The 24,981-nt window shown below is 51.0% G+C and overlaps 1 protein-coding gene across 2 annotated transcripts in view; it reads right to left on the bottom strand.

The window, feature by feature from the left end:
- RBM5 (RNA binding motif protein 5) overlaps positions 1–24,981 on the bottom strand; it is a 621,154-nt gene that overhangs the window by 428,016 nt on the left and 168,157 nt on the right. For both annotated transcript variants that reach the window (XM_069644151.1, XM_069644150.1), the window contains exon 3: positions 6,781–6,955. In XM_069644151.1, coding sequence (XP_069500252.1) covers positions 6,781–6,955 — 175 coding nt within the window. The remainder of the gene's footprint in view (positions 1–6,780; positions 6,956–24,981) is intronic.

Raw genomic sequence — 24,981 nt, 5'->3', positions numbered from 1 at the left:
AGACTTGCTGTGCCTCTCCGTTGCTGCAGAAGCCCAATGCCAGGGCTTGTGTTTCCATGGTCTAGTGCAATGTCTGCACGGAACGAATCTGGCTAAAAGCTCCAGGAGCCTATTAAGGACCCTCCGGAAGCAGGACCTCCAGATCCAGAGTCCCCCTGAGTGCAGAACTGAATGAGTAAGGAAAGCCCAATCGGCGTCCGCTGTTCCACATCAGTGCTATTTGCTAAGAAGTGAAACCGCGAAGTGCTGCTGAACCAAAAAGAGCCCGTAGCTGCAGACAACCTTCCCAAGTACTGATGCAGGAGCATTCCAGAAGTCCTCCCTCCTGTCCCCGCGACTGAGGCTCAGGAACCAGGGTATGCATCACTGTAGAAAGATGGAATCCAGATTGACCACTTTGTCCAACCAGAGGTACTGTTTAGGCTTGGGGTACTTACACCTTTATTGCCTTTAGCTGTGCTTTTCTCACTTGGGGATTGCATTGGCTCAGCTTTTTCAAGTTGATTGAACTCCCTTCTCACAGGCTTAACAGCTTGGGTCCCTTCAAATGATTTTTCTGAACTCGGCTTTGTGCAAGATTTTTGTACAAGAAGTGCAAAATCATAGACCGTGACCAAATGACTTTGGCTGTCCAGACTCCCTAAAGGCACTCTTCTAAATTGATTGACTTTGATACCGTTTGTGCCTCATAGGTGGTAGCTTGTTTACTGAGGAAGGCTTATCTAGACTTCATTGGAGGATTCAGTTGTCCTCACAATTGCTGAGAAATTGTTCTAACCTTTTTACTTCCCTAAACCTTTCCTTTCTGCAACTGTCTAAAGAGTATTGATGTGATATATAACGTCAAATACTATCCTTATGATTTAAGTCACCACAGGGTGTAGGAGTAGTGTATGAAGCATATCCAAAGATTATCCACTAGCTTTAATTGACTCTGAAACGTAATTTTGGAGGCTCGGCATTGCTCTATCCTAGCACCAACCGTCGGGACATCTGCAGCACTGAAAACTACCTCTCCTTCAAAAAAGCCCCAATAACCTGGCTTTACCACACTATCCTGAAAACCCATTAATCCAGAATAGATGAACTTTCTCCCAGGCGGTGTTGGTAGCGTTTGTAACGCTGCCAACCTTTTCCCCAAATTTGTGATGCTGCTGCCTGCGTTTGCGGCGGCCCGTGCCCCACACTCTCCCAAACACCCTTGCCCCCAATGCAACCCCCCCCCCCCCCCCCAAGCCCGATTTCCCTCTGCCAAGAGCCAGTTCACAGCTCTCACATATGCAATGTAAAGGGATTTATGAGTGGCTGCACCAGGCATGCACAGAAATCAGGCAAATCTCAATAGTGGAAGCACAGTGGTATGATAGAACCATCACCACCACTGCAATCATACACCCGACCCACCTTGAAGAATCTTGAAGCACAACTGTGCCCAGTGCGGTGATTTGTGGGGAACAGACTTGCTGCAAAAAAAAAAAAAAAAACAAAAAAAAAAACAGAAGCAGCCAAAATCCTGAGGGGGCGCCATAACACCACAGGGCAACTGTAGGGGAGGAGCGGTCCAAAAGACCCCCCCTGGCCTACATCTCCACCCCAGGTGAGGGCCATGGCTCATCGGGTGCCCCCTCCTTACCACCCGGGCCCAGGTGGTGGATGGCTCACCTGCTGAAGACATTGCCCACACGTATTGAATTTAGCTAGGCCTCAGAAACCATTTTGTCTAATAAAGATGGTGTGAGCGTGGCGCACTGCAGCGCGGCCCCCACCCTCGGAGAGTTTCAATTATCCCTGTTGCCGCAGCACCCTGGCAGATCCGCTGTGAGCACGTGCCCACGAACAGGACGGACATGAGCTAGCCTAAGATACTAACACTAACATTTCACCTTCCGCAGTGTATCACTGCTCCCAGAATGACCCGGTCAGCAAGGCCTGGGTGATGGGAAGATCTGTAGACCGGGCATCCGATGAAAGCAGAAAGGAACCCAAAAAATGAATGTCTTCTAACATGTACAGCCTTTCCATACAACCACGTTTACTAAAGAAACCTGTACAATTGTGTATGACACCAGCCATGAAGGACCCACACCCCTACAGGGGTGTGCAAATGATAAAAGCATTCCGGGGGAGTGTTCCTTAGATGTATCATTGAAAACCGTACAGCCCGCGGTCCCGCGCCATAACTGAACTAATGCTGCTAGAGTGTACAAGGAAACGAATGTAACCATACAGGGGGCACATGTGAAGGGTGTGTGAGAATGCACTCGTCACGCGTGTATGTCTAAGCCCCTTGCATGCCGCCACCGTCACATACGGTGGCGGTTCATTTTCTATGTACTACACCAACCACAATGCTACCTCACTTGCTACAAGATGTATATGCATATAGCTAAATACTGTAATTGTTGAAACATAGTGTACGAATAAAGTGCTCAGACTGGATATAACTGAAATACCTCCAGCGAAATGAAATTTATGTTTTCAAGTAATTCAAACAAATATTATAACGTGTTCTAATGATGGTGATGTTTTCGCTTCCAAAAACCGGCAACACGCGAGGAGGATACCTTTGTAAATATGTGCAAGGCCATTTCCACTCCCACCCTCCAGAGACTGCCAAACATGAGAACAGAGGCCCGCGCCGCGCTGCCCCTCCTCCCCCAACTAGACTGGAGCCGCTTCAAAGATTTGTAGCCCCCTCTGCAGCACCCAAGGCCACGGGCCGCCACCTGCATTATTTACAGCACAGCAGTAAACCCCTGCCTGAACCCACACTTCCAAAGGCGCCCCCTCGTAAACCCCACAACCCACCAGATCATCTTAGACTTATGGCCCTGTGCAATCAGGACACCCAACACTGTGGCAACACACAGCGGCACATTTATAACCACATCTAACAAGACAGGGAGGCTTGCACCGTCCGTCCCATGCCCCGAAGCTTAGCCCCTCAACCTATGGCTCCGGTCAACAGGACACTGGTAACCATGCCCTGACGAATGACCATTAGACCCCTCACAAGGTGCATTCCTCCTGTGTTGCATTAACCTGTAGAATAACCTATTGGAAGATTTACTAAAGAAGATAATATTGTAATGACTGAATGACTGCAGTGTGCATGGCCTAGGGCAAATAAGTCAGGAAAAGACATTCATCTCTGACACTGGCCGCGATGGCACAACAACACCGCCCGGATGAACTTTGCCAACCTGCCAGGCCCAGCCCAACCCACGAGGCTGACCAGTGACGTTCTCCAGCCACGGCCAACCGCATCGCAGCAGCACCTATAGTTAGTCGTCGGCACCCAATCCCATTGAACTTGTGCCCCCTATAGTGTGTAGGTTCTTATGACGTTTTTTGTAAATATATACGCCTGTCTTTGCTATTGTCAGACAGAGCGCTCTCAGAGTTTGCAGAGTTCTTTGCATGCCATATTCTGATAAACTCCCATTTAAGCTCACCCGCACTCTGTCTTAGCATTATTCCCTACTTGGGAGAGTCCTTCATTGTCTCTCATTGCGGGGAGGATCGTGCTGGCTGGGGACGCTCGCCTTCACAACCAATGACAGCAAGGCACGCACAATGCACCGCTGCACTGGCACGCAGGCATGGCCAACCACACACACACACATCAGTAGACAGCAAGGACGACAAAAATGTGGTCATGCTGTCCACAAATTTTCCAACTACTCATACCAGAATACAGCTCAACACCTCCGATAGCAGAATGCAGTGTAGTCCTATGATAATTTTGGGCACGCTGAACTCATAGCGAGTCTTTTGCACTGATGCCACCCCTACTCTTCTCAGCACCCATCCAGAGCCTTTGTAGGCCAAATGCACACATGCATCATAATCATGCTCCAGGACCTCAGTCCTCAGGGGGCATGCCCACCAACAGCGCAATGATACTATAATAAATGGTAAAAGTGGCGCTATACAAGTACAATACAATACTGGAGGCAGAGTTTTGAGATGAGAATAAAGTAGAGAAAGAGTCCACTTGAATGGGTGGGCCGAATGGACAGAAGCGTGAGGGTTTAAGGAGAATAGAGTTAAAGTCAGTGGATCAAGCAGCAGAGAGAAGGGCAGTTGAAGTCAACAATGAAGTGATCGGGCGGGAGCGAGTCAATTTGTTGGGGGTGGTGGTCGAAGAAGGGACCTACCAGATCAGGTGGCCGATCAAGAAATATGCAGGTGGTAGGGAGCAGCGATTGTGGAGATACTATATTCGAAAGAGGAAGAATTAGCAAGACATAGGGGAGTAAGAGTAAGCAAAATAGGAGGTTTGGAAGCTGAACAGTCCTACACCACCCCCACTGTCAGAGAGGCGGGGCAAGTGGGTGAAAGAGTAGGCAGAGTGATGAAGGGCAGCAAGGGTTGCAGAATCAGAAGGAGGGATCCAGGTTTCGGTATGGGTAATTAGGTCAAGCGAAGGATGAAGTCTGAGGTAAAGGAGGTTTCTTTACAGACTGCACATTCTAAAGAACAATGGAAAGGGCTATAGAAGCATAGTGCGGGGGAAAAACTGGGATTAGAACATTTTAATAAACTGACCCCGGTTGCATTACAATAATGTGCTACTCATGCAAACTGCCATGTTTAACAAGTGCCTTATCGCCATTGTGAGGCGATCCCTGTGTTTTACTGCACATGTTTTAACCTCAATCGCTTCATCGCCTCTTGTGTAGCAACTTTTGCCTGGACAACTCCCCTCCGATGGATTTCCCTTTTGGCATAATGGAATGTGTTTTAGGCTGCCGCTTTTCTAGGCCAGGCGGCTCAAAGTTATCGCATACAGAACTGGCTTGCCTACCCGAACCCTGTGGGAACTGTGGAATTAGCTTACCGTGCATGAATTACTTGATCATATCTCCTCCAGTCTGTTGTAGTGAGCTTGAGAACGCAGCCACTGCCTGAGACGTGTATGCCGAGATACTGTCGTTCCACCTGCAACATTGTTTCTGTCTTATGTCCACACCTCCCTCTCCATTCAAATGCATGTGTACCACACAGTAAATAACCCAGGGTATTGTGTGCAGCGGGGGTTGCTTGCGCAGAGCCTCGTACTGCAATTGGTTTGTTGGTCTGTGGCTTTGCTAGTGCTAATAGACCAGTTCACCAACCCGCTGCAAAGGTCTGTGGTAATTTTCAACGACGTGGAATATGAGAAATCGATGGGAGGTATATGCAAGAAGTGTAATGAAAGCTTGGGGCTGGAGTAGGTTTTGTGAACGGAGAGAGTAGTGGCGCGAGAAGGTGATTGGTCCCGAGAAGATATAATCAGGATGGGAAGAGTGGAGATGGTTCTGAGCCGAGTGCAGCAAGAAGTAGAAGGGAAAAGGGAGACCGCATGAGAATTGCATGGCGAGGGAAAGGCTGGAAAGAAGCAATAATAGGTACTTCCAAACATGTAGCAGGACAAAGCGAAGGCACATAAGCAAGAGGCTGAAGGATGAGGGCTGGGAGATTGACCTTCGCTTCAACGCCTCCAGCTGTCGACACCCATGGGCTGGGCGCCCATATAGAGCTTCTACAGTGACGGTGACATGGCAAAGTCAACTTCAATTGACTGCCGCTTTATGTTCCAGGACGCCAGTCAAGTGACAGGAGACCAGTGACCCCAATTGGTTGTTAGAATGGAGAAAGGTCTGTGGGTAACTGAGCAGTGCTGGCTGGGCACAAATGTGGTTGCTGGAGGTGGGAACACCCTTCAAGGATGGTGGTTTTGGGGTCAGAGGAGACCTGAGCAAACCCTACAGATCGATTCTGGATGCTTCTTGTAGGTTCCCAGACCTCTGTAGGCAGCCTCAGTCAGATGGAATGAGTGCCTCGGCTGCTGTTGTGACTAGCTCAGTGTTGCTCACAGTCCAGTTGAAGCCAGTTTTCCGAGGTGGATTTTCTTTTTTTTCCACTGAGCCACATGCAGCAAGGCCAACATTACCTGCAGAAGTGTGCTGTTAAAAAAAATAACACACTTGCCATATGAGGCACTGCAAGGGACATGCCCTGCTGCCCTTGCATACCCAATTCCTCTCAGCATGCTATTACTTCTGTCCAGGCTATCTGCTGAACACACAGCAGTCATAGTACTGCCTTTCTGTTGCTGCCATCCTCTTACCCACCAGAATCCAACTCCATCTGTGTCCATTTGGCCTGCAGGAATACACTTCTGCTTCAAATGCAACACAGCTGATTGTACAGCAACCAAGCCTGGACTCAAACATCACACGAGCCTTGTCACAACTTCACCCCATTCCCACCTCTACCACCTTCCAAATCTTTTCATACCTGGCTCGAGCAACCTTCTACATCTTCAGAACACTAGCCACCCATAACTTACAATGAAAAACACCCTTTTTGAGACTCCACAAACGTCAAGCATCAACCATAATGATCCAAACTGAACCAATCCCTCGCCTAGACCAGGAGGCAAAAACAATGGCGAGGCATATTCTGTAAACAGACAGTACCAAGGTGGAACATATTCAGTCAATACTAACTAAACAAAGGTGGAACCACCACCACCTGTCTCCCTCCCATGTAGGAATAAACACAGATAGCGATGGAAAGGAGTCAGGTGAAATGGTAAAAAATATTTCAGAATACATTAGAATACTATAATGAATGCACAAGGGGGTATTGGGGTGATACAGCAGGGTAGAGGGCTATTTGTATTGGTAACCAGAATTTCAATATAGCTGCACCGACAAAAGGCTAGCATACAGCAAACTACAAGAGAATAGCTATGGTAACACCCTCATGAAAGAAGTGCATATGTTTTACCTCTGGGCTGTCGTATTCTCTATAATCATCGTATCTCTCACTCCGACGGTCATCACTTGACCTCCTGTAGTCAGACTCTCTCCTTCGAGATCGATATTCCCGATCATCACGGTAATCACGGCCATCTCTATCAAAGGAAGAGCCATACCTTCCACTTCGCTCACTCCTACTCAAACTGCAGATTAGAGAACATTATTAGATAAAGTACAAGTTAATGTTACAGGAGGGATGCACTTTAAAAACGGATGTACATAAATCATATAATCCACGTGCAAACAAATATTGTGTGCTTATCTGTGCTTTCCATTTGTTAAATGGCTTTTAGAAAACCAAAGACCAATCCTAGTTTGATAACACAAATATTTAACATCCCATCCACACCTTCTCCCCAACCAGAACCAATGTTTCCTGATGCGTGGAAATTCAGATAAAGATTCTGTACAGCTTAAGGGACTAGAGGATTGGATTACTACACAAAATATTTTTACATCCCTAATTTCATAACCATTTAATAGAAGGTAACCATGACATTATACAGCAATAACTAATGTTCTTGGTCTTATAATGGCAGTTTTATATTTGGCTTGCATAAAGAAAAGAAAATGTGTTTCCATGCCAGCTCATGCCCACTGTTAAACTGGATTTCGACACTCTGGCCTGGTGGACAGATGTGTAGGAGGGCCAACCTAGTCAGTCAATAGGGAAAACACTGGGAGCTGTAGCCATGCCAATCAAGGGAGCATGGAGTGTGATCAATGTTAAGTCATAGGAAGGGTGAGCCTGGTTAACAGTCCACAATGAGTCCACCAAGTAATGTTATGTTATGTTATTTTGCATTTATATAGCGCCTTATATGCCATTGGTATGGTCTGAAGGCGCTGGTAGGTTGAACGCCCTTGGGAACCGAAATTCAGATCAGTAGAGGCAGTGAAAAGGTGGGTGTTAGCATCGGGTATGTGTGCAGCTCGTGCAGTATTCGTGTAAGGAACAAGTTACTACCTGTAACTGTTGTTCTCCAGCATGGGTCTGCCATGGATTCACATGCTCATGAATATTCCCCGTCAGGCTGGGAATCCTCGGTAAAGAAAAAAATCAGTATCAGTTTCGTTTCTGATCTGTCTTTCGTATAAGTAACCAATCACTGATCTCTGCGTCATACTGACCACAGCCAATGACTGCCCTCTACCTAAGCCCCGCCTCTGGCAGCCATCTTCAGATTTGGTAGCACGTGAAGTGGCAGTATGACCAAGTGAAGAGCCGCAGAGGGGTAGGCGGGAGGGTTCGCATGTGAATCCGTGCCAGACCCATGCTGGAGAACAACAGTTACAGGTAAGTAACTTGTTCCTTCTCCAGCATGGGGTCTGGCATGGATTCACATGCTCATGAATAAAGAATACATAGCAGTACACACATGCACAACCACGGGAGGTGGCAAAGGCTCAACATTAAGCATTACATCAAACTCAACATTAAGCAATTCTTACCTCCTCGCCAGGCTCACCTTAGGCGAACAGGTTGCGCAGCAATGCTTGGCCGACCCTGGACTCCTCCCTGGAATCCCGATCGACGCAGTAGAATTTCGTGAAGGTGTGCGTCGACCTCCACGTAGCAGCCCTGCAGATGTCCAGCAAGGGCACACCAGATAGGAACGCCGTGGTAGCTGCGATCGCTCTGGTGGAATGGGCTCTCGGACGGCCAGGCAGCGGTCGGTTTGCCAACCGATGACAGTACATGATACAGCCGGTGAGCCATCTGGAAATGGAAGCCTTCGAGAGAGCCTTCCCCTGATGACAGGTCCAAAGTTTACAAAGAGTTGTGACGTCTTCCGAAAACACTTTGTGCGGTCCACATAGAACTTCAGCGCTCTAGCCACATCCAGCGAGTGCAAAGTCCTTTCAGCCGGCGACAAAGACGACGGGAAGAAAACAGGCAACACCAAGGGTTCGTTGAGGTGGAAGTCCGACGGCACCTTGGGCATGAAGGAGGGGTGCGTCCTGAGCACTACCCTCGTGTCGTGAAAAGTCAAGTACGGGGCCTTGCAGGAAAGGGCCCGGATCTCTCCCACCCGTCGTGCGGAGGCGATGGCCACAAGAAACGCTGTTTTCCACGACAAGAACTTCAACGGAGCCGAGTGCAGAGGCTCGAACGGAGGTCCCCTAAGCTTGGTCAGCACCACGTTGAGCTCCCACGCCGGGGCCGGAGCCTTCACCGGCGGGAACGATCTGAACAGTCCCTTCATGAACTCTTTCACCAGACGATGAGACCACAAAGACGTCCGCCCCGTGGTTCTGGTGTATCGGGAGATCGCAGCAAGATGAATCTTGATGGAAGCGTGCGCCAGTCCATCTTTGGCCAGCATCAGTAGGTACGGCAGTACTTGGGGAGCCGTAATCCGTAGAGGGTTAATCTTCTGTGCGTGGCACCAGACAGAGAACCTCTTCCATTTGTGTCCGTAGCATTTAAGAGTTGAGGACGCCCTGGCCTTTGCAAGAACCTCTCTGCAGTCGGCCGGTATGTCGTACCTCCAAACTCTAACGCTGCATGAGCCAGGCCTGCAAGTTCAGCGACTTCGGGTCGTGATGGAGGATGGCGCCTCCTTCCCTGGAGAGAAGATCAGCGTCCACTGGCAGCTTGATTGACGGGGACGCTGACAAGTCCAGAAGGTCCGGGAACCATATCTGCCTCGGCCAGGCAGGTGCGATGAGGATCATCCTGCACCGTGACCTCTTGAGCTGGTTGATGAGCCGGATCAGCAATGGAGGGAACGCGTATAGAAACAGGCCCTCCCAGGGGAACGAGAAAGCATCGCCCATGCTCCTCGGCTGGGGAAACCTGCTGGCGAACCTCCGGCACTTGGAGTTCGTCCCCGTCGCGAACAGATTGATCTGGGGTGTGCCCCACCGTCGGAAGAGGCGGTCCACTAGATCCTGTCGTAGTTCCCACTCGTGGCACGAGCGCAGCTCCCTGCTGAGTGAGTCCGCGATGGTGTTTTTTATCCCTGCCAGATGAAACGGCACCAGAAACATCCCTTGGGCGACGGCCCAATGCCACAGATCCTGCGCCTCCATGGACAGGGCTGGGGACCTGGTTCCTCCCCGTTTCCTGATGTAGAACATGGTGGTGGTGTTGTCGGTGAAGATCCTCACCACCTTGCCCTTGAGGGACGGAAGAAAGGACCTGAGGGCCTAAAACACTGCACGGAGCTCCAGGACGTTGATATGGAGGGACTTCTCTGTCGGGAGCCAAAGGCCTCTCGCGTGCAGATTTTCGGTGTGCGTTCCCCACCCTTCCAGGGAGGCATCCGGGGTCACGGTCTCCTGGTGGCCGGGGGTCTGGAAGTCCATGCCCGCCGTCAGATGCGCGCGGGTGCCCCACCACCGGATCGCTCGTCGGAAACTCTCGTCGAGTGTGATCCTCTCCTCGAAGCTGCCCGTCGTCTGGATCCAGCGCGCGTCCAGGAACTCCTGCAACTGGCACATCCGGAGCCTGCACAGGCGGATGAGGTAAATGCAAGACGACATCATTCCGAGGAGGGACTTGATGGACCTCACTCTGGCCGCGTCCGCAACCAGCATCCGCTGCACCTTGCCCAAGATGGCCCTCGTCCTTTCCTCCGACGGAGAGGCCAGAAGCGACACTGTCGAGCTTTGCTCCCAGAAACAGTGCGTCTTGCGCGGGCACCAGGTGGGACTTGGCGCAGTTTATGGAGAATCCCAGGTCCGTGAGAAGTTGGACGGTCCTTGCCGTGTGCTTCGTCTTCGCTCGGATGAGCCAGTCGTCCAGGTAGGGGTAGACGTGGATCCCCTCTCGGCGCAGCTGCGCCGCTACCGGTGCGAGGCACTTGGTGAACACCCTGGGTGCCGACCTCAGTCCGAAGGGAAGGGCTCTGAACTGGTAGTGACGCCCTTGGACCACGAACCTGAGAAACCTTTGGTGTCCCTTTAGGATGGGAATATGGAAGTAGGCATCCTCCAAATCCAACGACGACAGGAAATCGCCCTCCTCCAGCTGACCCAGAACGTGTTGGAGGGTGACCATCCGGAACTTCTGTGCCTTGATGAATTTGTTCAGTCGTCATAGGTCCAGGATGGGACGCCATCCTCCCGTCTTCTTCTTGACGAGGAAGTATCTTGAGTAAACTCCGGAGCCCCGAAGCCTCTTTGGGACGAGCTCGATGGCGCCATTCTTGAGCATCGCCTTTACCTCCAAGAGAAGTTGGGGACGTGATGTTCTTTCCTGGCCACAGGGGGGGCGCACGGGCCCCTCTTTAGAAACTCGAGCGCGTGACCCTGAGCTAGGGCGTCCAGCACCCAACGGTCGGTGGAGATGGACTCCCACACGCTGACTAAGCTCGCCAGCCGGCCTCCCACCGGGGTGCTTCGGTGGGGGCCCGACCCCACGGCCGGTTCAGTCCTGCTTCGATGAGGCTTTGCCGCCTTGTCCTCCTTGGCGACGACGGCGGGGTCCGCCTGACTTGCCTCGACCCTGTACGCTTCCTGCAACGACGAACGGGCCGCTTGACGGTAGGTGGAAAATCCGCCGCCGGAACCTTTGGAGGCACCCTGTTTGCCTCCGCCGCTCCGAAAGGGCGGCCGCCGTTGCTGGAGAACCCCAAGAGCCCGGGCCGTCTCCTTGTCTGCCTTGACGGCTTGAAGGGAATTGTCCACTGTTTTCCCAAACAGGTTGTTTCCGTCGAACGGCATGTCCAAGACTCTGGTCTGCACGTCCTAACGGAAGTCAGTAGCCTTGAGCCATCCACGCCGCCTAAGGCACACGACGTTGCCCAACTGGCAAAATCCAGTGTCAGCGATGTTCGTCGCAATCGTAATGGCGTGGTCCGACGCCACCTCTCCTTCCTGCAAGATCTCTAGGGCTTCCGCCCTCCTGTCGTCCGGTAGGAAGTCCAGCAGGGGAGCCAGTTTGTACCACAACTCCCTGTCGTAGCGGGCTACGATAGCCAAGGCGTTGGCCGCCTTAATAGTCGTCGCTGCAGACGAGATGACTCTGCGTCCCATCGTATCTAATTTCTTTCCCTCGCCGTCCGGCGGGGAGGTCGAAGTAGAGGCCGCGCCCCCCCCCCCCCCCGCTTCCTTCCTGGCCGCCGCAGAGACGACCGAGTCCGGGGTCGGCTGCGCCTGAAGGCACAAGGGGGCCGCGTCCGGGACCCGGTACTTCTTCTCGTACCGATCCCTTCTAGCCGGCGTCGTGGATGGGTTCTTGAGGAGGACGAGGCCCTCATCTCAAATATCGTCCAGTAGAGGTACCGAGAGGACCGTCTTCCTCTTGGCCTCGCGCCGTTGAGAAAGGAAACCTTCCTTCTTCTCTTCCGGGCAGAGCTGGAAAAGCTCGGATGCCCTGGCGATCATGGAGTGAAACGATCCAATCTCGTCAGGCGGGGAAGCCCGGGTGGGAGGTGACGACGGCAGATCCTCGTCGTAAACCTCGTCGTCCGTACCCGTTGCGGCCGTGTCAGTCCCCGTATCATCCCCACGAGACGTGGACGGGGAGGAGGGCTGAACAGGGCGCGATGGCTGAAAAGGAGGTGGAGGGTGAATCCTTCTCTTAAGGGGAGGGCTCCCAGAAGGGCCTGGCTCCGGGTCCCCCGTCGGGAGCGGTTCCTCCGCTGGTGGTAACGGCACTCTCGTCCTTATCTCCGAGCATAAGGACTGTATAGCCAACAAAATGGCCGCTGAGTTGTCTTGCGGCACTGGTTGAGGGGAGTCCGACAGGCGGTCAGGGGCCCCGTCGGCACCCTCTATGTTATCGTCTCCTACGTTGGGGTCCCCCTCGACGGGCTGGTCTTCTTCCACGCCAACGCCGTGGCTTAGCTCTTCCTCAGAGGTTGAGGCCGAATCCACAACGACCTCCTGCCCCCCCCTTTTCTTCTCCGTCAGAGGTTTCACGGGGGTCCTGTCGATGGTCATAAAAGAGGACTCCCTCCGCGGTGGTAGGGAGACTGAGCCCCGAGGTCGCCATCACTGGTGTAGCCTCCACAGGCTTTGCCAGGGCCGCCGCGACTGTCTCGATAGAGGCCTTGGCCGGATGGATTAAGCTTAGGTGCGCTCACCGCCTTCTCCTTGGGGGGGATGGTCACTGCCTCGCTCCCCCTCCGATGGGGCCTTCGAGCTCGACCGGGGTCTCTCCAGGAGCTTTGCCGGGTGCTCGGCCTTCCTCTTACCCGAACCAGAGCGTTGGCTCGTGGTTGATGGCGCCGGGGAGGATGCGCCCTTCCTGGCGCCCGTAGAGCCCGACCGTTCGGCGCTCCCGGTGCCAGCAGACTCGCGGTGCTTGGCCTTGTGTTGGACCCCCGTCGCCGGGGCGTCCTCAAAGGTCTTCGAAGACCGCTCGGACTTCTTCTCGCCTGACGGGCTCTTCCCTTCCAGCCAGTTGGCGAGACGTTGATGGCGGTCCTTCATGGTCCGCTCCGACATATTGCCGGAAAATGCACAGTCCTTCTCCATGTGCGTCTTGTCCTCATGTAGGCAGTAAAGACAAAAGGGAGTGTTCGTCCTCCTTAAAGACATTCTGAAGCTGGCATCCAGGGCAGACCCTGAACAGCTTTCCGGGCGTCGAGCTTCCCTTCTCCTGGGCCATGTCCGAGATGGACCTGAGAAACTTCTGGAGTCCTCCAAAAGCGTGGCTCGACGAAATCTTCACCCTTGAGGGGCGTAGACGAATCCGACACAGGTCCCCGTTGATCGGATGAAGAAACGGTGGAGCTTGAGGCTCTTTTGACCGAAAAATAGAAGTTTTTTGAGAAAAAAACGTGAAAAAAATAGCACTAACGCTCGAGAGCAATAGCACGAGGATCCCAACACTTGAACGTGCGGTAAAAATCTGAAGATGGCTGACAGAGGCGGGGCTTAGGTAGAGGGCAGTCATTGGCTGTGGTCAGTATGACGCAGAGATCAGTGATTGGTTACTACTACGAAAGACAGATCAGAAACGAAACTGATACTGGTTTTTTTCTTTACCGAGGATTCCCAGCCTGACGGGAAATATTCATGAGCATGTGAATCCATGCCAGACCCCATGCTGGAGAATAGCTGCTCCTTAGCGGTAGGTGTGGTGGTTGAGGGTGGTGGTTGAGAGATCAGGAGTATGTGTTCATTCTGGCAGTATTTATCCAGACCGGATGTGGCTGCGTTAGGCCTGAGGAGAACGCCTGGCAGGGGGTGTGTAACCAGCAGTGTTTACTTGATGTGGAGTGAGCGTCGGATGTTGGTATGAGAACAGTTATACCGAATGGTGTCATAGTATCTCTGTGTTCTAGTTGAGTGGTGATGTAAAGGAGAGAGTAAGCATGGTGCTGTGATATGATGGGTTATATGCTCTTTCATACGTTCTCAGCATTCCAAACCATACTATATACACACACATCACGCAATTCTGTGCGCTCCGGTCCGCTCCATACACTCCGGTCCGCTCCATACACTCCGGTCCGCTCCATACACTCCGGTCCGCTCCATACACTCCGGTCCGCTCCACACACTCCGGTCCGCTCCACACACTCCGGTCCGCTCCACACACTCCGGTCCGCTCCACACACTCCGGTCCGCTCCACACACTCCTGCGTACTCCAGTCCGCCCTGCGTACTCCAGTCCGCTCCACGCATGAACTCTTGTCTGCCACATGCATGCACTCTTGTCTGCCCCACGCATAATCAATTAGTTAGTTATAAAAATGCTATATTTATGGCCAAGCAAACTCTATAAATCACTCCAATACCATCACACAACCCTAATAAAATACATACACAGCCCCTGTAGCCAGTGCACTAAAATCAATAACCCCACACCCCAATACTGAAAGGAAAGATAATGGTTATATGTTTGCAATGGTAGTCAACAAGAATGCAACCCTAACTTTAGAAAGTCCAAACCGAAGTTGACTGGGGCCTTGTACCCAAAATGTTCAGCGTTTCCAGATGTTTGGAGAGCTGGGAGAAAGTGAGGAGGGTCTTGTGGATGGGAAAACTGTTCCAAAAAACAGAATAGGATGAAATGTACCGAACAGAACTGTTCCAGGCTTTCGGCAACACGTTTGTCAAAGAAATAAATGTAAAATCTTTAAAGCAAACCAAACACTCAGAAGCTTTTAACAGTGCACATTGTGGGGGGGTGCTGTGACGCAGCGCGCAAGATGGCGGTGGCCTGAAAGCACTCCGCCGGAGGCCGACTCATTTGGTCTGCATTGCCCCCTGATGTGGCTCTATCCAGCGGCTACTGTGGTTTCGGCTGCGGCGGAGGGTGGCGGGCAGCGCTAGGAGCATTTTCGGCGTTGGAGCCCGGAGGAATTGTCATCGACCGGCGGTTCGGGCCTGTGACTGATTGCACGCTGCGCTTCCCCCCCCCAGCGTTGACAGCCGCAATGGGACCTGGGCACTTGGTGCCGGGGATAGCCTTGGTGCCTGTGCGGGTCTCCGTTGGCTGGGGGAGCGTTGGAGATGTGGCTGCGCCTGGCGTTGGTGGCCAGCTCCGGAGCGGGAGATCTCTGGGCACTAGAGTGAGGGCGGGAGAGGCGCTCCCGCCCGCGATACGTGGACCTTGCCCGCCTAGTTGAGCGTTGGCGCAGGACCCCCATGGCGGGGTGGGACCCGCGAGGGGGCTGGATTGTCCTGTGGCTGGGTTTTGGTCCCCCTGGCCTCTTCCCTCTTGGTTTGGCTGGCAGCAGGGTTTGATCCTGTGGTGGTGTCCTGAGGATCCTTGTTCCGCTCCTCTGCTGTGCTCTGGACTGCTGGTGGCGGGGGAGTTCCTTGGAGCAGCGATGCTCTGGTCTTGGGGAGTGCTCGCTGGACTGGTGGCCTCTGTCTTGGATGGGCTACCCCCCCCCCCCGCTGGACTTGCCGCAACCTGCTACTGTGCCTTGAATTGGGAGGGGTGGGGGGGCTGTCCCACCTTCCTGACGTCTTCACCTGCCGGGGGTTCCTGCGGAGATGTCCCTGGGCTGAGATTCGGTGGTCTCGGTCTGATCAGTGCCGATCTTGGGTGGGGCGGAGGCGCCGCGTCCTGGTTGCGCATCCTGGGGGCTACCTGGGCTCCCCTGAACGGCTTCTTTTTTCACTCCTGACGTTCTGTTGCGCTTGGCTGGGACCCCTGTTCGGGGAGTGCTCCAGTGGTAGGCCTGGGCCTTTGTCGTGAAAGAGTTACCTGAAGATATCTTGGCAGTGTTCGCCACGGTCTTTTTCAACGGATCTGGCGTTTTACCCTCAATCAATCCTCGTGGTATCTGTCTGGCATGGGTAATCAGAAAAAGCAGGCCAGGATGGAGGAGTTCGACAGACAGGACCGAGATCCATTGCAACAGGACTCAGGCTCCAACTCTTCGCAGCTTGACATTGGAGCCATCCAACTGATGGCGTTGAAGGGGAGCACAGACAGTCTTGGCGCAGAAATGTATGCTTTATCTTGCAAGGTAGACTGCTCCGCGGTTGAGATTGATAAATTGTGTGGCAGAATGTCCGAATTGGGGACAGCGAGGACAAAATAGCAGTTCTCCAGCGGAAGGTCGCTTCTCTTCAACAAACAGTCCGGAAAGTTGTGGCAAAGAACGAGGATCTTGCGGGGAGATCTAGGCGGAATATTACAAGGATTACCGGGGTGGCGGAATCCACCCAGATTGACAATATGGAACTGTTTGTGGAAAGGTTACCGATGAATGTACTTGATAATCCCCCGGTCACTAGCCACTTCATGGTGGAGCGAGCACATCGATCGTTGGCGAGCCGGCCTCCCCCTGGTGCTCCCGAGAGGGCCATTATCGCTTGGATTTTCAATTATAGAGACCGGGATACGCTGCCAAGGGCGGCGAGAGAGAAGAAGACTAAGATGGGGCTCAGCAACTATACGGTTCTTCCCAGACTTCAGCCAGCAAGTACAGGACCAGAGGAAACCGTTTCCAAGTGCTAAAAACATTCTTTAAAAAAAAGGCTGTTCGCTACGCAAGGCTGTATCTAGCGAAGCTTAAGGTTTTTCACGATGGCAAAACCCTGTTCTTCACCTCCTCGGATGCTGCTGAGAGATTTGCAAACGAAATTCAAGCTCCTGAGGAGTCCTCTCGGGGCTCACCCTGATGTAATGCTGGATGTTATGCCCTTTCTTTTCTTCTCTTTTCCTCTCCTTGTATGATCTGGTGTCCCGCAGGGGCTCATATTTGCCTATTTTTTTTAAGGGTAATATTGTCGAGGAAAGGGGCAATGTGGTTAATGTACATACTTCAGAGGATATGGTATAGCCTCCGGCCGGATGGAGCTGCAGCGGCCACCAGCACCCCCCATGCCCAGCGGCGCTATGCTTTTGTTTGGTGTGTTCTGTGAGGGGTTTTTGGGGGTAGGGTGGGATGTGAGAGGGTTTCGATGGCTAGTCAAGCAGTTCTGAGGGTGTTACTTGTGGGGAGAGGGGGTCTCAGGTTTTTTTTCCCGGAAGTATTGGCACCTGGGGTTTTTTTCCATGTTCTTTTTGTTCAGTGTTCACCAAACTTGCTGCCTCTAATTACTGTCCTTGTTCCCACATGACGTAACCCAGGTCCGTGGGCCTATCGCACTTTCTAATACGAAAGTCACTAAGCTCATGGAATATTCGGGGCTTCACTAACCGGAAAGAAATCCCGACTCCTTGCGCACTACTTGAGGAATCATCATGCCAATGTCTTCTGTGCCCAAGAAACCCACCTGGGGCCGGAGCAAAGCTTGCCAGCGTTGGCTGGCTGGGGAGTTCATAGATATGCCTCTTCATACTCTACCCATTCCAGGGGTGTGGCAATTTACATTCACCATTCCTTGAACTTCAAATTGCATGAAATACTTAGATACAGAGGGTCGGTTTGTCCTGGTGGCGGGGGAGATTGCGGAATGGTCGGTCCTATCTGTAAGCATATATGGCCCCAACTAGGACTGCCCTGACATTTTTCAGAATTGTGCTATGCACTTGCGTACATTACCCCGGGTATGAGGTGGTCTGGACGGGGGATTTCAATGTGGCTTTATCTTTGACATTAAATGGGTCCTCCGCGGCTCAGACGTCCCTCTCTCGTGCGGCTATTAAATGGTTGTCTATTGCCTCAGACTTATCCATGGTCGATCTTTGGCGCCTTCAACACCGTAACTCCAGAGAATACACCTTTTACTCGAGTGTGCACGGAAGCTCCACCAAAATAGATTATATTTTCTCGTCCCCGGATCTGGCTTGTTGTGTCTCTAAAGCTCTGATATTACCTTGCACCTAGTCGGATCACTCCCCTGTTCTCGTCTTTCTTGATATCCCTACCAGCCTCTCTAGACAACACCGTTGGAGATTCAGAGCTCGGGCCCTGGAAGACCTAGCGTTCCGCAAGGACACCCGTCGGGCTATAGATGAATTCTTTCAAATAAATGCTGACTCAGTTCCAGACCCTAGGGTGGTCTGGGAAACCTTTAAGGTGTTCATACAGGGCTGGGGTATTTCTGAGGAAGGTGGAGTTCTCAGAGATATTCGCAGGGCCATAGCATTAAAGGAAAGGGAATTGAAAGATCTGGAGCAGAGTTTGGCGGGGTCCAATTCCCCAGAAACTCAGGATAGCATTGAGGATAAGAGGAGGGAAATACAGCTTCTTTTAGCCGACGAGAATAGGTTTCTGGGGGACCCGATTATAGATTCCAGGTTTGTGGAGGGAGATCGTCCTAGCAAAACGCTTGCTTGGGCTATTCGCCAGGAGCACCATCTGCGAGCTATAGTGGAAATTGAAACTATGGAGGGAGAGTCCACCAGGGATAGTGGTAAGATTAATGAAACGTTTCGGGGGTATTATGAAATGCTGTACACCTCTGAAACGAGAGCTTCTCACGACGACATTACCCGTTACTTGGATAGGGTAGCACTGGGGTGGCTTGACCCAGCCGTGGGGGCTTTGTTGAATGAACCTCCCACGGATGAGGAACTGCTTGAAGTTATTCAATCTCTTCCAAATGGTAAGGCCCCGGGAATAGATTGCATTACTGCCGAACTGTACAAGGCTTTGCCTGCTTTAATAATCCCTCATTTACGTAAAATGTTTGAAGCGTCTGCTTCTTCCGGGGTTCTTCCCGAGTCCACTAGGACAGCTTTGGTAACTGTTCTGCTTAAGCCAGAAAAGGATTCCAGATTTTGTGCATCGTATAGACCTCTGTCGTTGGTAAATACCGATAATAAGATTATCGCCAAGCTGTTAGCAGATAGGCTTCTTCCTCTTATGGCAGCCTTGGTTCTTCCGGACCAGGCGGGATTTATACCGGGCCGGGCTCCTCAGAACAACCTTCGTAGACACTTCACTTTGATGCACAACATTAACCCCGAGGTCCCTATTGTAGTCGCAGTACTCGATGCAGAGAAGGCATTCGACTGTCGAGTGGCCTTTTCTTTGAGGTTCTCAGGAGAGCTGGGATGGGCACCACGTTCTTGCAGTGGATTCGATTGTTGTAAACGGCCCGAAGGGCCCAGGTATATACCAACGGTATCCAGTCCGCTCCTATCTTTCCTTCGAGGGGAACTAGGCAGAGATGTCCCTTCCCCCCACCCCCATCTTATCCGCTTCAGCCATAGAGCCAGTGGCCTGCGTTCTTAGGGAATTTCATGCCCATAGGGGGTTTCACTTCGGTCCCATACGATTATTGTCTCCTTGTACGCGGATGACATGTTAATATACATAAAGAACCTGCAAATCAATCTGAATCCTGTGGTGGAGGAGATCCAGGAGTTTGGGGCTCTGTCTGATCTTTGTATCAATTGTGCAAAATCGGAGGTGCTTCCGCTTACCCCAGGTGTCTCCCCTGCAGATATTGGTGACTTTTGTGTGGCGTCCAATAGGCATCCGTTATTTGGGTATCCGGGTATCCACTTCCCCCGTTAGGCTTTACGAGGAGAATTATCTCGCCGCCTTAAAACTCTTGGAGCACAGAATGGATACGTGGTCCCCGCCTTCCTCTTTCTCAGGCCGCTCGCATTGCATTGTCCAAGATGGTGGTGTTGCCTAAGTTGTTCCATGTGTTCAACAATGTACCGATTTGGCCTCCGGTTTCTTTTGGCGACGTGTGAAGACATCAATGAATAAACTGCTATGGGCTGGGAAGTATCCTCGCGTCTCCCTGGAGACTGTCGTCCCTAATCCCAGGGGGGAAATGGATGTGCCAGATCTTAATTTATATTATTTGGTGGCACAGGCGCAGTATGCTGTGTGGTGGTGGTCCCCCTCGGTTGACCTACCGCATTCTCGTTTGGAGAAGGCCATCGCGTATCCTGACGATCTTCGGGGTCTCTTGTGGGCTCTGCGGGAGAGATGCCCTAAGGCTGAGATCGAGCCTTGACATCACTATCAGAGCCTGGCATCGGCTCGCAGAGCAGACTGGGTTGCCCCAGTGGTACGCTCCGGCGATGGCTATACATCGCGTTCGGGGCATCCCGCTCACACATGTTTATTCAACACTTCTCTAATCTCCAGATTCATACTTTGGGGGATGTGGCGTCAGACGGTAAATTTGTGCTCTGGGATGATCTCACGGCAAGGGGCCCTTGGAATGCTATAACACAGCTTCTGTATTTTCGGTTGCGGGAGGTGCTGAGAGCCAGGTGGAGTGAGTTCCCGGTCGCCCCTCCCCATTCCCCTCTCATTTCATACGCCACTGAGCCAGCATCCACCAAGAAGCTAATCTCGACTCTGTACGGTTTGGCCCGAGAGGCCCACCCTTCTTCTGGTACTGGTTATAGGGGTAGGTGGGAGAGCTCCCCGGGGAAAGTGTGGCCGGAAGAGCAGTGGAGTCAGGTTTGCATTCAGATCAGGGCCAATTTTGGCAATTGTAGATTTCGCTTGATACAATTTAAATTTTTGCATCAGACATACTTTTCCCCTCTGAGAATACACAAGATGTTTACTCTTCAGCCCCCGGAATGTAAGAGGTGATGTCAAACCCCTGCTGACTTTCTTCATGTGGTGTGGTTGTGCCCCTTGGTTTATGCTCTCTGGATGAGTATAGCGGAGGCTAGGTCAAGTATGATTGATATCCCCCCTTACCCCCGAATGCTGGTTGCTAGCGCCGATGGATTTTGGCTCTGCTAGCCAGAGACGCCTTGTTGGCATGGCTTCAGTTGTGGCCAGGACGCTTTTAGCACGGAGGTGGGGGGTGGCTCCGGCGCCGCCCACGTTCCAGCACTGGTTCAATCTGTTGGCGTGCTGAGAACACAGACTCAGTACAATGTAACGCTTCCAACTGCCAGCAAACCTACAGACTACTGGGGCCCTTTCAGGAGTTATATGGCTAGGAAGGAGGACTCGGAAGCGGATTCAGATGTGTAGTCGATGGAGGGGTGACTCTGATGTTTCTTACTCTACTTGGGTTTGGCAAGGTTATGGTCGCAATTTTGGGATGGTGGTGTGGTGATAAGGTTTAATTTCTGTCTATATTTGTTTTTAGTTATGTGGCCTTTTTTCCAGGGTGCTAAAGTACTTTGCTGATAATATGCTTGGGGAGAGAGTGTGTGTGAGTGTGTGTGTGTGGGGGGAGAGGGGGGGGTCTCCAGGGGGGTTTTGTTTCTCTACAATATTTAGTTGAGGGGGTTCCTCGTTGAAATGCTGTTGAGTATTGTTTATTGTAAAATGCAAAAATAAAGAATTAAAAAAAAAACAGTGCACATTGCTACTTTGTCTCCTCATTGCTTACCGCTTTCACTGCCTATGCTGCATTGGAGCTAAACCAAGTCCTTGTATTGTTTCTACCATGCCACGTCGGACGCATCCTGAAAATCCCCAGCTGGTGGCAGTGTGTGTAAAGAGTGTTTGGTGGTCGGCTGTCCTGTTTTGTCGTTATTGAAAAATCATAGAATCGCAGAGGCAAATTCCCACTTCTCGCCTGACCGATGCCCATGAAATAAAAGTTAACAAAAAGACACTAGGTAAAGTGCACTTTTGTCGGGGGTTTTTGGTGCTGCATATGGGACAACTGGGGAGGGTGGAGGGGGGTACTGGAGTGGGATTAAGTGAGCCCTGGTGTCCCTGAACTCAAAACGCAAAAGACTCCAGCGTTTGATGAGTCACAGTGCCTTGTTTCATTACATCTAATGATTAGAGTTGGACAGCAGGTCTGGGTGCCTTTGAGCTCTATTAGGAGAAAGTATCTGCCCCTGCCAAAGTCATCTGCCGTTACTTTGATTTTTTCATCTTCTTGGGAGAAAATCCCATTTACAGTTGTAACAGGACAGCGGGCCTTGCTGCCTTTGTAAAATAAAGTGACCATAATTTGCTAAGGATGTTACATTGGTGTTTACCCATCGGGATATGTTGACAGTTTTTTACCCGCTCTGTGTAGGTAAATTTGGATATTGGAGGCGTTTGTATTTGTGTCCATTGTGTATTAAAAACATGTGCTGGCAATAACTAGAAATAAGCAGCTGGTCATGCAAGAGAAATCCCCAGTTCCAAATGCATGTAACAAACCGGGGCAATTGAAAGGGGGGGGTCAAAATCTGAAGCCACAGACAGAAATTTCATGTCAGCGGGTAGCAATTCTGTGTCAAATCGTACAACAGACCAGGATGGAAGACCATCTGGTACTCACCATTTGCACAGACTTGGATATAGTGCCACTGGCCCAGACTGTCAGTTAACTACTAGGGGGTACCCAAGGCCACAGTAGTGAATATACAACGACACACCAAACTCAGAAAACACCAAAAAACTCCAATCACTGCAAATTGCTACTCCGGTTGCGGGTCACAAAACCAATGATTTTTACCCTTATGCCGAATCTAGCATAGATTAGATGCTCAGAACCCCACTCTGCACGTGTAATGAAAGACCTGGGGAATGTCATTGATATTAGCATTCTGGAAGGTGCGGGTACTACGGGATGTATTAACTGATGGGGAATCAAATAATGATAGTAATCAAAACAGTCTATAGTACAGGCTAGAAATTACAGGTATTGGATACCAAAGCCCCCTCTATGTGAGAGTAATCTAACCCCAGGTTCCCCGTCCCAATTACTTTAATGACTATCTACAGTAATCTGGAGCAAGGGTCAGATATTAGCAGAAAAAGGAGACAGCATACACTTAAGGATGCAGTTCATTAAACAGACATCGCCGTCTATTTCGGCATTAAATTCTACCCTAAGTGCATCTGTGAAATTGTAGGACATTAGGGCTGAAGCGAAGGCCCATTTTGACAGAATTAAAAGTCAAGATTGGCAGAGTAATTGTGCGTATGCAATGTCCCCATCCAAATTGGCCAATCCAAAGAAAAATGTGATAGTGAGCTGGTTCAAGTGGGAAAAACTCAAGAAAAGCGCACCCAAAAAAACGAGAGGAAAAACCAAATAAGAAATAATTGCAGGAAATCTCTTCGTAATCTATACATCTTTGATGAAGATGCTGAAACGGTCAGTGGAAAGAATGAGATTCCAGGTAAAATTGTGATCACTGACAAACAAAACCTTTGTCCAATCAAAAGCTCCGGGGAGATGCCAGGAAAATTAAGTAGGATAGAAATGGGTATCCAGTCACCACCTCAAATGTCACTGATGGAGCAGCTATGGACACAGCTAAAACAGTAATGGTTGTAGAATGGGGCTCCCAACCTTCTCAGGCCTCGACTACGCCTAAGCCATAATACAATGGCAATAGGGTTACAGGTATTCAAATAAACTCTACACTCAAGATTTTGTGCATAAACAATTTATCAGTCAGTTATAAAGCCTTCTTTAGAAGAGAGCAAATCTAATAGTAACACACAAATACACTTAATTAGTTTCCAAATCAGTAAAGACCCTTTTGGGATGGCCCACAGACACAACCTACACCCACAGGTGACTTCAATAGCTAGGGTGCTGAGTAAATTTATATCTTACTGTTGGCATTTAGAATACTTTTAGAAGTTGGTAAAAGGCAAAAGTTATTAGAACAAGAGACGACAAATATTCTTAAGCAAGCAAATACTTTTGGATCCTCCAAGAAGAGTCATACAATTCAATAGGCTAAGCCAAAGTCGATGGGTAAAAGTCTTGTATAGGATGTAGCACTTCTGGTAAGTAAATGGAAAAGTCTTTGCACAAGTTCTTAGGAGTCTTTGATGAAAAGAAGAATCAAATGTAGGGTCACAAGTTGATTAGCCTTGTGAGTTGTAGACATTACAAGCACTCTACAGTAAGAGCCAAGTTCTCTCAGACTTTTTACAGTACCTTTAGAAATGAAGAAAACATGCAGCCGATGACTTCTGTTCCTGTACAGCTCTGCAGATCTCACTGTTCCTGGGCCTCTGTCGTGGGGACAAGAGGGAGGACGTCGGGGGACTCCTGCAATGCACTGCGACGGTCAAAACTCGCAACCGGCAAACTTCACTTTCAGTGGCTGTTCAGCGTTTCAGCTCCTCGCGTCTACCGCAAATAGCAATACCATGGTCCCTGGCTGTCGAGATGGACTTTCCTTGCTTCTGGGGTCCTGCACTCTGTTGAGGGGACTCTGGCTCGGTTAGTCCTGCTTTCTGGGAGCCCGGAGGATCTTCCAAAAGCTCTAGGCCAGCTTAAGAGCAACGTACACAATCTGGTGTTCCTCTCCCTGGCTATACGGTTTCCAGCAGCAACTCTGTGGAAATTTAACCAGCTCCGAGATGGATGTCCAGGTGACTTACTTTGGAGTTGATTGGTCCCACCAACTCAAGGGGAGAAGTCGTCCTTAAAAGGAGCTTCTCTGTCGATGCAAACTTGGCGTTTCGACACTGCAGCAGGGCTTCACTGGGCAAACCAATGGTCCAGGAGTTGCAGCAGGCGTCTTCTTAAAACTCTTCTTCGGTTTCTCCGTCTAGTGGTCGGCTCTGCCTTCCAAGCCAAAAGACTCGCCCTTTTATTCAGTTCTCTCCCATTCATTCCAGCCTAGCTGTCACTCCTCACCCAGCAGGGTGGCTGTCCTTGCCGGACAGTTAGCCGGCCAATCACCACAGAGTGCATTTGGGTCTCCTAGGAGACTAATCACAGGGAGTTTCGGGCACCTCCCTCACTTCCTGCCTAACCCAGACACTCTGGAGCCAGAGGCGGGTTTCACTCGTGAATTCTGCCAAAGGCAAAATCAAAATGAACAAAGACCAAACCTGGTTTGGCGCACATAGTAAATCTCAAGAAGAAGCTTTCCACAAAGAAATGGCAAAAAAAGAAGACTGGGCGCCATTTTTTACAAAGATGGCTCCCATGGGTGCTTTACTGTAGC

Source organism: Ambystoma mexicanum, chromosome 2p (genome assembly GCF_040938575.1).
Source record: "Ambystoma mexicanum isolate Mex_15411 chromosome 2p, UKY_AmexF1_1, whole genome shotgun sequence".
Lineage (NCBI taxonomy): Eukaryota > Metazoa > Chordata > Amphibia > Caudata > Ambystomatidae > Ambystoma > Ambystoma mexicanum.
The sequence above is the reverse complement of the archived record's forward strand: the minus strand, read 5'-3'. Positions and strand labels throughout refer to the sequence as shown.